This window comes from Aethalodelphis obliquidens, unplaced genomic scaffold, assembly GCF_003676395.1.
Source record: "Aethalodelphis obliquidens isolate GAN/ISIS:26980383/991018 unplaced genomic scaffold, ASM367639v1 scaffold6, whole genome shotgun sequence".
NCBI classification, from domain to species: Eukaryota; Metazoa; Chordata; class Mammalia; order Artiodactyla; family Delphinidae; genus Aethalodelphis; species Aethalodelphis obliquidens.
The window spans coordinates 50,267,516-50,281,325 of record NW_020837950.1 but is presented as its reverse complement, the minus strand read 5'-3'; the positions used below and the strand labels follow the sequence as shown (position 1 = coordinate 50,281,325).

General features: G+C 37.9%; 1 protein-coding gene across 4 annotated transcripts in view; it reads right to left on the bottom strand.

Annotated features, from left to right (window-relative positions):
• The window catches only part of UGT8 (UDP glycosyltransferase 8), a 94,549-nt gene that overhangs the window by 3,680 nt on the left and 77,059 nt on the right, over positions 1–13,810 (bottom strand). For all 4 annotated transcript variants that reach the window (XM_027103590.1, XM_027103588.1, XM_027103587.1 and 1 more), the window contains 3 exons: positions 7,985–8,127; positions 6,240–6,316; positions 3,469–3,688 (listed from right to left, as the gene is read on the bottom strand). In XM_027103590.1, coding sequence (XP_026959391.1) covers positions 3,469–3,688; positions 6,240–6,316; positions 7,985–8,127 — 440 coding nt within the window. The remainder of the gene's footprint in view (positions 1–3,468; positions 3,689–6,239; positions 6,317–7,984; positions 8,128–13,810) is intronic.

Below are 13,810 nucleotides of genomic sequence, written 5' to 3'. Positions count from 1 at the left end.
TTAGAATCAAAGACCATTAAATCAGAGAGACTGGCTTTAAACCAGAGCTTCAGGGATAGGATTAAAGAAAGGAAGAGACTGATGGTGGGAAGATCATCCAAAAGACTGCCCTCGGGCTTCCCTGGTGGCGCAGTGGTTGAGAGTCCGCCTGCCGATGCAGGGGACACGGGTTTGTGCCCCGGTCCGGGAAGATCCCACATGCCGCGGAGCGGCTGGGCCCGTGAGCCATGGCCGCTGAGCCTGCGTGTCCGGAGCCTGTGCTCCGCAACGGGAGAGGCCACAGCAGTGAGAGGCCCGCGTACCACAAAAAAAACAAATACAAAAACAAAAGACTGCCCTTATGGCCATAATTTCCTGCCTCCCAGGGTCCATGATCTTTCTCCTAAGCCATACTGTCTACCATGTGTTGAAAAGTTTGTGAAAAAACTATAGAACACTGTAAACTGTTGTTAATTGTTTTCTTGTATTTTGAATACTTATATAAGTAAATTTTTTTAAAGAAAAAGCCCATTTTCTGTGTCATCCTAGCCTTACAACAAAATTACTGTTATATAATAAACCCAGTTGGTTTAAAAGTGTAAAACCTCACCCAAATATTAAGAGGCCATCCCTGTAATAGTCCTTGTACTATTAAGAGGCCTTGCTTTGTAATCTATCATTATTTCTAATCAATGGCAAAAGGTAAATTAGAAACTTTTGATTACTCTGTTTTGTGGAAAAATTCTTACAGGATAAAAGGGCATCTTTAAAATACAGAAGTGAAACATGGTATCTTAGAAAATGAAATTCAACCTTCTATTTTAACATAGAAGAAGGAGGATTAAAAACAATCTTGGTCCTCAGGTACCTTAATGTCATGAGACTATGGCCCATTCTCTAGAGATGATTAAACAGACTGCATGTGACAAAGATCCTTCTGCAGGGACTCTGGCTTCATTGCCACCTATGAAATTCCAATAGGCTCACTGGTCCAGAACCAGTCCTTACCTGCCTCAGCTTACGTGAGTATGGAGTAGGGCCTCATCGCTCAGACCTTTACTTCTCCCCAAGAGCAGACTCATAAAGTCACTGCCCGGCCCAATTTTCCAAGATTCCCCCTTTCAGAGGTAGCAAGTGGCATTGTCCTTTCAGCATAGTTTGCTTGACAACCCAAAATTTCTACCAGTAGGAATATAAAGTTTGTGGGGAAAAAAAAAGAACAGTGTGATTAAAATGGTCACTTAAGGCCACTTCTAAACTCTCCTTTCGAATGTCTTGGATAAAATTACTTTTAATAAAACAAATTACCTTGTAAGGGGCTCATGTGACTTGCACATTTTATTTTACAAAAGGGAAAGTGTCTCCTATCAAAAGTAATAACTGGGCTTCCCTGGTGGCGCAGTGGTTGAGAGTCCGCCTGCTGATGCAGGGGATGCGGGTTCGTGCCCCGGTCCGGGAAGATCCCACATGCCACGGAGCGGCTGGGCCCGTGAGCCATGGCCGCTGAGCCTGCACGTCCGGAGCCTGTGCTCCGCAACGGGAGAGGCCACAACAGTGAGAGGCCCGCGTACGACAAAAAAAAAAAAAAAAAAAAAAGTAATAACCAAGGGCTGGATATGTGTTAAGTTCATAAGGATTAACTACCCATCTTTCTCTACAACTTGCTTTAATAAAATCTCCAGATTCAAAAGAACTCCTTCCAAAGAACAAAAGCAATAGCTTTCAGTAAATAAACCCAAACAACTAGTATGGGAAGAAGGAAGACATGGTTCAAGTTGAGTAAAAAAGAAATAAGTGATACTTCTTTAGCACTATTGGTTTAAACTAGAATATCTTGGACACAATATTAGTGAATCAAATCAGCCTTTTCAATAATTATGGCATGTTAAATATGGAACATTATTATGTATTTGAAACAAAAAAGATAAATGCCTTAAGTTTACATATAATTACTTTTAGCAAAGAACATACTACCTGAATCATTGTCATTTTTACAATGAATAAAGACATCTTCCTACCCTGAATGTGCAAAAGGCTTTAGTTAAATATTTAAACTTTTCAAGGGTTATATGCAAATAACTAATTATTTATCTTATATGGATACTTTGTGGAAGAATATAAATTTATTCACTAAACAAAATAAAACCTAGTTTGAAATCAAGCACATATGTATACTTGAAGATGGCATAGCTGGGATTTAATCGCAGTGTGACCTAAGACTATAGCCTGGTCTCTGATTTGGCCCCTTTTACACCTCACAGAACACAGCCAGACTGATTTTGTGTGGATGATCCAGACTTTTGCTTTTTCTGCATAACCGACCCAATCTCGGCAGCTCTGCCACTATCTCTCTACAAACTCTACTTGAGGGCTGCATTGTACAAATCTTCCTTTAAAAGCCTGTATGATACATACCATCTTCCATAAGAACACCACATTTTGAAAAACACTAGACTTTTAAAAGAAAGGCTACAGAACACAGATGAAGGGATCTCACCGTCAGGTACCTCAGATTAGCAAACATACTGATCCAAGTGCCAAGAGCTGTGACCAAGACACTGGATCCTCTAAGGGGTCAGCACACAAAGGCCACCTCCAAGCCCACACAGACAGCATAATGAACTGCAGTGCACTTGAACCCAGCCTTTTACCTAAAAGCTACATCGCTTTATAGGAAAGAATTGTTCTTATTGTTGGTTGTTTCTTAGAATATGGCAGTGTTTCTCAGTCTACTGTTATGCCATCTACCCTGGGTATAAACAGAAGAAGCTCACACTCTTCAGACATTAATGCCATTTGAAAGGCAAGATCAATTAAATGTCACGTAAAAATGGGAAATATTGTTGCTTTGTTTTAAAACTACACAGGCCAACTCTCTACTCTTTCAGGCTCAGTTGTGAACTGGGTTAACTCAAGACACATCAAGAATTTAAGAAAAAAAATAAAATAAAGATTCTGACTAGTCATTCACCTGAGTAAAAAAATCTCGGCATTTCATTGACGCCCCGCACTAGGGAAACCCAGCACCAGGCAGTATCAAGAGCACCAGCTTTGGAATCAGACAGTCCTGGTTCAAATTCCTACTCTAATAGCTTTGTAACTATGGGCAAATTACATAAGCTCTCTGAGTTTCAAGTGCCTCATCTCTATAATATGAATAAGGAGAATGGTGATATATAGTTTTATGAGCATCAAAATGAGATAAAGGACACAAAAATGGACACACAGTAGGGGCCCAATGGTTCCCATGATAGTTTTTCCTTAGTTTGTCAAACCTTGGTAGAATATTATTCAAGGTCATACAAGGCTGGCCAAATGATTGCTATTTCTATTTTCCAAATGACAGAAACAGGCACAAGGCATTATACACAGCAATCTAAAGGATATTTCTATAATTGGTTTATTGACAACCTACTGGCAATAATCAGCTATTGACAATGTGCTGTGGTATATATATTTCATCTGCTTTAATATTAATTGAAACCTTACCTGGGATTATTGATAACTTTCACTAGTGCTTCATACAGCTCTCCTTCAGTAACTGTCTTCCATTCTAGCAGTATCCCCATACCTTTTGCCTGTACCCGGGTCATAGTATCATAATGGTCTCCAAAGAGTGGGATTCCCACTACAGGAACACCATGATACATAGTTTCAAAAATACTATTCAAACCACCATGGCTCAGGAAGGCTTTAATATTTGAATGCCCTAAAGAAGGATTAAAAAAGAAAACAACTTAGAATATTGTGTATTGTTCTAGGAAGAGATTTTCCAGAAATTTCTTAAAAGCTGATATTATAATAAACATGCATTTCAGATATAGGATTTTTAAAGGCACAGTTTCACAGATTACTGCTCTATACCAATTACAATGCTTGTTATATACATAATTATCTGATTTACATATATCAGTTAAAAGCCATTTTTAAGCTAATATTTATAACTTTAAGAATTATATCATAATATCTTCTCCCAAAACACAAATATCAACTGCATTCAAATGGCCAATAATTAACAGGATATCAATGAAAGCAAGAAATGACAAAAAGTACCAGGGGGCAATCACATTCTACTAAACACAGACACTCACTTTCTGGCTACTCAAGCATTTATCTATATTAAAGTCTAACACACTTTGCAAAAAAACATATGTAAAAATGTGGGGCTGGATTCCAAATGTCCATGAAGAGTTTCTGTGCTTACCCAAAGAGGAACATTGTATGGTGCTTAGCATTTACAACATTCAAGTCATATCAGCACCTGTGCTACACAATCTCAGGGTCTGATTTTACATTTTAGGTATAAAAACATGTAGGGACAGACAGTTACAAAAGTTAGTTGTAAGAGATGAGACATCACGTAACATCTAGCTGTCATGGAGATAAAAGAGATAATTCATCAAAATTAATGAGGTATTTAAAAATCCAGATCTCCTTCTGAGCAGAAAGTTTTGCATAAAAAGTGTAAGACAAAGAAACACTGCACTCAGGATAGGTGCTCTATGGCCAGAAAGGAATTATAGCTTGCAAAAACACAAACATTTAAGATAAACATACATCAAGTAAAAAAACGAACTCTGTGTGTGAACCTGGGTCTCAATGGGGCTCCAGGACTCTCCCACCTCAACATCTAGCAGGCTGGTCACTCAGTGTCTCTTGCTCTGACCCACAAGCGGCTTCTCAACTCAGCCCAACTAAGGGATCTACCCTCGCAGTGGATTTCAAACTTTCTTTTCAGTAGTAGAACCAACCCTTTTTCTTTAAACAAAACTTTATTATCACCAAGCCCAGAAGTGAAAAATAATGCAGAGCTGGTGTATGGAGAGCAGGGGGCAGTGTCATGAGAGGAGGGGAGGGGAGAGACACTGACTTGGTTCCTGCTTTTCATCCTGGAGGAATCTTCTGAGCATAGTTAGAAACCAACAGAGGACCCGCAAAGGTCATGGCTAGAGTTAAAAAGGATGCTAATCTCAGAAAGCACAGAGAGCTGAGATTCTGAGGAACCCAGAAGAGATGTGAACTTGAGGAGGGCCTCTGGGTGTAGCTACACCTCGCTGTAGAGCCTCGCAGAAAAAAACCCGTAAGACCAATTTAGATGCTCCCAGACAGCAGTGCCCCTGCTGAACTGAGATGGCTGATGGTCAAGATATCTTATTTAAATTTACTGCTTCCTTCCTACCTTCTATGGAATCTGAAGTCATAATAGCAAAGACATAAAAAAGAAAAAGAAAAAAAATACAAACATCAAAAAAGGTAAACTGTCTTGTTATTTTTTTCTCAGTTTTACCATTTATAGAATAACATTTATAATAAACTAAACAAAAGGAATTATTTATCTATATACTTACTGTTTTTTAGGTACAAAATTCAATTTGCAGGTTTTTAGGGGGTCAATTTAGCTTCTAAAAGATATTCTTTAAAAGTCTATTTTTAAGAATATAACTTAAAGCTACTTTTACATAATCTGTTAGATTAGTGTTATTGAACAAATGATGGTCGATATTGCCAAAATCAGTAACATTTTTATAATTTCCTTAATAAGTAATCTCTTAAAGAATAATATGGTCTTATATTTTCCTAGAGATTTAATGAATAAAACAATTTACATTTTACTATCTGTGCTTATTAAACAGAATTAGATTCAGATTCAGATATCTTAAAAGATATGCATATAATTGGTATTTTAATTTTGAGTTGAGGATCAGAACCCCAAGAAATAAATAAATCAAAAGAAATAAAGTGTTCAAAAGTGCCCAGTGATTTAGGGTAAAATCTAGGCAGATAATCCAAGTAAAGTTAAAATAAGTTGACTGTTATTTTGGCTTTCTGCTTCTCTGTGGTTTCAAACAAAAGAATAATTTCAAATTTCTCTGGGTTCTTGGATACATCTGTAGTAAAACTATAACATAAATCTAAGTTTTCACTATTTTAATTTTACTACTTTTAGCTGATCAACATAACTAGGTGTAACTTTACTCACCACTAGCTTATATAGTATTAAGTATATTTTTCAGAAAATTAAAATTTGTGACTGGTCTAAAAATTTTAATTTATAGGCCTACATGATTATACTTTAAAATTATTTGCCAATAACTAAAGGTTTGACTTGTTGGTCTGAAATCCAGGACTTAACGCACTAGATAACATAATGATTCTATCATACACCATACATGTATTGTATAAGCCACTCGAGTGTAAAACTCACATTTACACAATTAAAATCTAAAAGCCAAGTAAGCACCCACATGTCACTGACTTACCAAGCAGGTCATTTTGTGGTAACCATTCTATGAGCTTGGTGTTGTTTCCCAGATTCTTTGGTTTGGTTCCAGAAAACCTGAAATTTACACCAGACTATGAATCTTCCAAAAAATCACACTTTACTCCTCGTATGAACTCTCTGGTTAAATTTTTGGATTTAAAATAAATGTTACATGATCTTTCGTTGACATTCTTAAGAGGGAAGAAATGTTTTAGTAACAACAAAAATTTCAGTTTCTTTTTCACATTTTCATTGACTGAGGGATAAATAAGAAACACTCTGATTATACTGAGATCTATTTTCCTTCAGCTCTCCTCCCCTACCCACAGAGATGGGGGACATAGCAACCAAATGACCCTATGCTAGAAAGTCATTTTCTACCAGCTAGAAGGTGAAACAGGAACGACCAGCAAGGGCCACCACTGGGCAGTCATTAGCTCCCATCTGGACACCCAGAAACTGAGGGAAGGCTCGAGAATTGGAAGAAAGCAGGAAGTACTCTTCTCTAGCTGGGCCCCAGAGACAGTTCTGTGGGGCAAAGGACATAATTAGGCTGTTTCCTGCCTTGATCTTTGAAAGATAAACCATACAGTGCTTATCAACTGAGAGAATGGCAAGAGTTTGAAATAAGCAGATACAAAACTGTTCCAAATAAAGTAGAAGGGGCACTTTCTGGGTTAAGCCTAATAGAAGAAATCCAATAGGACTGGAATCCAAAGGGAGAAGTCTTAAACCATTGGAATAAAATATGTATCCATTTCATAGCTTAGCCAGGATAAGGAGGAGCTAATCCTCCCACAGTTGTTACAAAGGAAAAACCCCTATTACTCAGAGCCTACTTGTAATGGCTTGACACTGGGGCTGACCTTGATCACTGCTGTATCCCTAGAGCCCAATGGTGGGGACAGGTACTAAGTAAATACACAATAAGTGTCCAGATCCAAGTTTAGACACTGCGTTAGAAACTCCAGAGACAGACACATGTTGGCAGTGCCTCCAAGAAGAAGTGGGGTCTGTTTTGACTAGCATTAACTGGCAAGTTACTGTATTTTTTTTTTTTTTTTTGCGGTACACGGGCCTCTCAATTCTGTGGCCTCTTCCGTTGCGGAGCACAGGCTCCGGAGGCGCAGGCTCAGTGGCCATGGCTCACGGGCCCAGCCGCTCCGTGGCATGTGGGATCTTCCCGGACCGGGGCACGAACCCGTGTCCCCTGCATTAGCAGGCGGACTCTCAATCACTGCGCCACCAGGGAAGCCCAAGTTACTGTATTTTTAAAGGCCTGGTCTCTTGGATAAAGGAAATCGGAAGTATTTATAGACAAAGTGGGAGCCCAAAAGGTTCCATGAAATATTTTACCTATTTAATCATTCATCCATCATTTTTTCCTCATTCCAACACTGACTTGAAGGAGTATACAGAAATGCATGCAATTACACATTTTTAAGTGATAATAAATAATAGAAGGGTAAATGAGGGTAACATAAAAATGCACCCATCACAAGAATACATCATTGTGCATCAGATCTTCTTTTTATGCTATGGGCTAGACGTCTTTTTAACCATCACAGAGTATTATATAAGTTAATCCCTAGATTTCAATACACTAAGAAACAAAATGAAAAGTCAAAGGCATCCTGCTAATATTGCCAGGGAATCAATGGGCTGTGCTTTACTCAGACCTGCGGGCTAAGTAAGAGGATATGGAAATCAAGAGTGAAGAAACAACCTATATTATTACCTTACCTCCAAATCACTTTTTGGGGCAGTCTCCCCAGAGCTCCTGCCAGTTTGTTTGCAATGTCTTCTGACAGATACTTGACACCAGCTCCGAAAGATACCAGGACAAAGCCATGTTGATTAGCACCATTGACCCACCTTTGGAGATCCTGCAAATCAAAATGTGGCAGTTAATTTTATGAAGGAGTAACACAGCTCAGAATCAGTGTCATCACAGCCCAGTTTTTAAAAAGCCTTCAGATAATTTTCTTAAACAATTAGTGAAGATAATATAATATTTTCCTTTAGATAACTGCTTTTTTAAAAAAATATTTCACTGAATAATGCTAACTAAAATAAGGAGGGCAGGTAGTTAATTTGGTTAAGATCAAAAAACAACAACAAAAAATCAGTAATTAATGACCTAAGAGCTCAGACAGAAGTAAAAAACAAAAAATTGAAACTCATGTTTAAAATACGGTCAGAGATAAATTTGTATGAGGACGTAAGTGAAAGATTAGACACATGACAAAGACATTAACTACCACCCCCCCACACCCACCCAGGGAGACTTTTATTTTAGGAGTGGGCTGATTTTATCTTGGTCTAAGTTTGATAATTTTCATTTCTGAAGAGCATACTGTATTAATGACTGAGAAAGAGAAGGAATTAGCTAATAATTCCAAACATCCACAGGCCTAACAAGTTTTACTATTTCTCTAATTATCTCTTCAACTCACACAGAATAGAAATCATGCATACTGTATAGTGAGGCATCCAGGGGTTCTGGAAATCTCTGAGCAGAAGCTTTCTCTCATTTTGTGGGAAAATGCTAAATTCTCAAACATGTCCATCTACAGCTAATAGATAAGGGGCCATGGCATATCTGATGTTAAATAGGGACAACTGTCAAATTTCAGGAATACTCATTTCAGAGGAAGACACATTAACACATTTCTACCAGTATTATTGATTTAACTGAAGGTGAAAGAAGTTCGTTTTAAGGGATGCCACCCTTGCTTTATTTTATTCTGTAGGCACCAGCTTTTTTTATGGTAAGTTATCCCTTTGAATAAGTCTTTGTCAAAGACACTGAGCTTCAGTTTCCCATATAAAAATGAATAAAGCCACAGCACTTTGAAGAATACATAATTCTGTTGTAAGGAAAACAAACATGCTGTCTACTGGCAACACCTATTCCATAATAATAGTCATGGAAACGGGACAAACGCACTGTGTATTCATAATGTGCAGAGTGAGCTGTCACTGTTATATCTCGCAGACCCGGTAGGTCTCTTGTTCAGGATGAAGTTACCAAGATGACTGTGTCGCCCGTGCTCTTTGCATTTCACACCACTTTCTGCCATAACCTGATTTGCAGCTGGGAGGTAAGAAGTACAGTAAGGGTCTTCCCTGGTGGTGCAACGGTTGAGAGTCCGCCTGCCAACGCAGGGGACACGGGTTCATGCCCCGGTCCGGGAAGATCCCACATGTTGCGTAGCGGCTGGGCCCCATGAGCCATGGCCACTGAGCCTGCACATCCGGAGCCTGTGCTCCGCAATGGGAGAGGCCACAGCAGTGAGAGGCCCGCGTACCGCAAAAAAAAAAAAAAAAAAAGCAGTACAGTAAGTAGTATCATCGCAATAGCATCACCACATAGCTCAATACTAAGTATTTATATGGAATGTTAGCCCTCTTTATGTCTTTATTTTCTTTGCTTTCTTTCCCTTTTCTTTTCCTTTTCTCACTTAATGAGATCTGTGTTAACTGGCTCTATCACACGTATATTCTTAGCAGGAAAGAGGGGACCACATTTTATGCCTCAAATGAATTAGTGAATAGTGTCATTATATGACCAAGAGTGATGATGGAAAGGAGGTACATCCTTCCAGCTACTGAGTAGTAAAATAGGCTATAATTATTTGGGAGGGAAGAAAACCTTATCAAAACATCTCATTTTCCAGGAAACTCTATTTGTTTATGAACATATAAAAGAAATCGAGAATATATCAACTGTGGATTAAAGCTTTTAACTTATATTCTACCACATTTACCAAGACTATCACGTGCTGATAATTTAACAGCGTAACTTGTAGATTCAAAGTAAGAAACAAAACAAAACAATTTAGAATTTTCAATTTATATATAGTCTTAAGCCAGATATACTTAGAACAAATATAAATGCTGCACAGTAGAATAATCTGAATTCATATGGTGTTTTCTCCCTATGGTTTGTCTTCAAATAATTTATCACCTACTATCCAATTCTCTAAAGACAAAAATTTCAGGGTCGATGCCATTTGCAAAATGTTTACATTCAGAAATACTAAGCGTTATGGGAATAACATTCAAATTTTGTTTCCCGAGGACTTAAAAAGTCTTTGAGTTTCAACTGACTCTTTGTATACATGTTTGTTCTTTGTTTTGCATGATATAAAATGAAATCCATAAACCTATTTTTCCAGCTTTTTTCCTACCATAGTCATTAGCCGTAACAAGAATATATTCAAGTATATAATCTTTATTTGTATGGAAGGGAATAGAGAAAATTTTATTCATCATGGTTCCCTCCAGGGAAAGTACTCAGCATTTTTAGAAGATAACACTGCACTTGGCTTAGAGGGCAGAGTGAGGTCCCAAGGTGATATCCCCACTGCCATGTCCTGAGCTGGAGATGGAACAGGGGAGTGAGAGGTCGGAGTAGAGAGAGTGAGGGGCAGGGGCCACTGGGCTGCTTGGGGATGTAACCCCTCCCCGTAATCTGTGATCGCCAATCTGCCGCCTCAACTCAGAAAATGTCTGGTGTGACTCATGTTTTATGAGAACGTAGAAGGGGCTGGGTTTGGGGTTTGGCTGATACAGTGACCTTCTGGTAGCATAGAGCCACAGGCCGAAGGGATCTAGAATTTGCTCAACTTATAGTGAAGACTTTGGAACCAGAACTTCACAAAAAGTGTGCTTAGGTCTCCAAAGGGCTGGAAGGCCAGGTGGCATCTCAACTCTATATATATGTACTGTATTTTCTGGAATTTAAGACCCCATCAGTTATAAAATATAAACTGATTTAATAACAACTCTTCACTAAACCGCCCCCTTCATAATAAATGTAATTAATGTTAAAAAAAAAAATCCCAATTCCAGAAACTTACCACTGTTAAAAATATAGGTACTTTAGAAACCCCCTGTCCTGGGGCAAATACCAACTTAAAAAATTGGACTGAAAAAAAAAAACCCTCACAATATCAACAAAAATAATACATATTTAAGACTAGAGAAAACCTAAGGATGCACATAAAGAAAACAAGACAATTTTACCGAAGGACAAAAAAGAAAATCTATTCAAATGGAGAGATGTAACGTGGGCTGGGAAGGAAACATCAAAGTTATGAAGATGCTGATTTTTTATAAAATTAAGTTCAATGCATCCTCAGCCTACATTCCAAAAGGATTGTTATGGAACTTGAAAAGCTGAGCCTAAAATTCATTTAGAAAAGAAAATGTACAAGAGAGGCCAAGAAATTTTTGAAAAAGAACAGAGTTTACCCTTCAAGATATTAAAATGTACTCTAGAATCTAGAACCATCACAATGCTTGTCTTCATTATTAGGAGAAGGAAGATAGGAAGTCAGCATTTTCATCAGCGGAGAAAGGAGGCCTCCAGCTACTGATTCAGAAAAAATAGTGAGTTAGATCCCTCCACTAACACAAATTACAGAAGGATTAAAAAGTTAAATTGAATTAAAATATATGAAGTACTTGAAGAAAACCCCCAAAGATAATGTTCGTGTATTTGGGTGGGGAAGGTCTTCCTGGGCCAGTCACAGACTCCAGAAGTCATAAGGAAAAGACTGACAGATCTGACTGTAGAACAACAAAAATCTTCTAGGGTATGGAAGACATTTTACAAAGCAAAAGAATAATAAATAGATGCAGAAGTATTTGTAACACACAAAACAAAGAATTAATATCTAAAACAAAATAATGAGGGGAAAAAAACCCCGCAAACAACATGAGAAAACACCTCTTTCACAGAAGGAGCGCATTCGGCATAAAACATGGAAAGATGCTTAGCCTCAGATGGATAATCAGAGAAACGTAAATTCAAATTGTTTTCATCTCTTGTTCTCTCAGTAGTCTGTATAGTACTCTACTAGATGCTGTCAATATACTATTACTTAATTGATTTTAACTTAAGAATTGACTGTAGTATTTCCCTTTAAGTATTACTGTTTTATAATTTTCTGTCAACTATTTTGTTTTGCTAGAAGGATAAAATGCCTTTTCCTAAGTGGACTCTGGGTTTATTTTCCAATTATTTAGCAAACTTTTCCCACTTTAAGATTATCTTTTAAATAGCTCTACCTTTTTTTTTTAGTAATTTTACATAGTTTCATTTCTTTAAGTTTTAACCTTTCCTCACCACTTTTTTTGGAGTAAAGAATGAAACTGGGATCCATCTTTAATTTTAACCAAACAGCCAGCCTTCTCAACACTACAGAGTATTATTTCATCTTGTCCTCATTTATTTGAAATGCCACCCTCTCAGTCAATTTCTAAATTCTATTCTCTTCCACTGATCTATCCATCCATTCCTGTGTCCATGTCAAAGTTTTACTTACTGCTCTTTTATAATAGATTTTAATATTTGCAGTGATAGATTTCTCAATACTTTTCATTTAAGGACTTTGTTTTTTAAAACACATCAACTGCCATTTGTTAGCAGTACCACTTTTTCTTATGTATGTTATGGATATTTGTGCATATATGTACAGAATACACACCTCACATCATGTACCGCACGAGTTTAGTAATTGCATTCAGTCCTTTATACTTAATTGGCCAGCACTGCATGCTCGCTGCTCCACTAGATGGCAGGGCAGGAACAGAGCATGGATGTCCGGGCTCTGCTGAGTTTCCCAGGCTCTCAGCCATCATCACAGGCCCAAACCCAGAGCCTGTCTCTACGGTTTTTCCTGCTCATTCTCCAGGGGAAAAACTCTGTCATTTCCACAATGTAAGTAAAAGCAAAATCGTCACAGGAATAGAACAAGTACTGAGCAGGAAAGCAGCAATAGTCATAGGTGCTTCTCTCACTTTATTACCATGACTACTTCCATTTCTATGCAATTAAAGTAACCAATTTAGATACTTACCTACACTTTGCTATAATTTTATATACATAGCTTTTGAAAAGACAACCTTGCAATAAGAATAATCATTTTATCTTCTTGTAGAGTTAAATAGGGAAGGCGTCTTATGCCCTTTGTGGAAAAAAGTAGCATAATAAGGAAATATGGATAACATATTTATCATAAGCAAATACTATATATTAACATATTTTTTTTTTTTTTTTTAACAATTGTGACCTGGTCCACATGATGCGTTTCCTGGTATGGCCAGATTCCTTTCCCTACAGTAATTATACACCAAATGCCTTGACTTGGTTGTTGGAAGAATAAGGCAATGAAAAGTATATCATCTTCCCCCTCCCCACTTCCCTCCCTGGAGCGCGGTTCAGGATGAGTGGGCAATGTAACCTGGCCCTGTGAGACAGCAGATGGGGGTGGAACAGGACCCAAGAGATGTACCAGAGCTAGACTGGGGCAGCAAACGCCCCCAGAGTTTAAAACTTCCAATAACTTCAGGTAATATTTTGACATGGTGAATGTCGAGACATGGAGGATAGTGAAAAAATATTCTAAGAAGGAGGAGAGAGCAGATTCTGAGACTTTCAGAGAAGACAATCATTGGGCGACTCCTTTCTCCTTTTTTATACACTTAAGCCTCCTATCCAAAACCAAAACTTCCTCTTAATTGTACAAATGTAAAACACATCCCAATTCCAGAAATGTA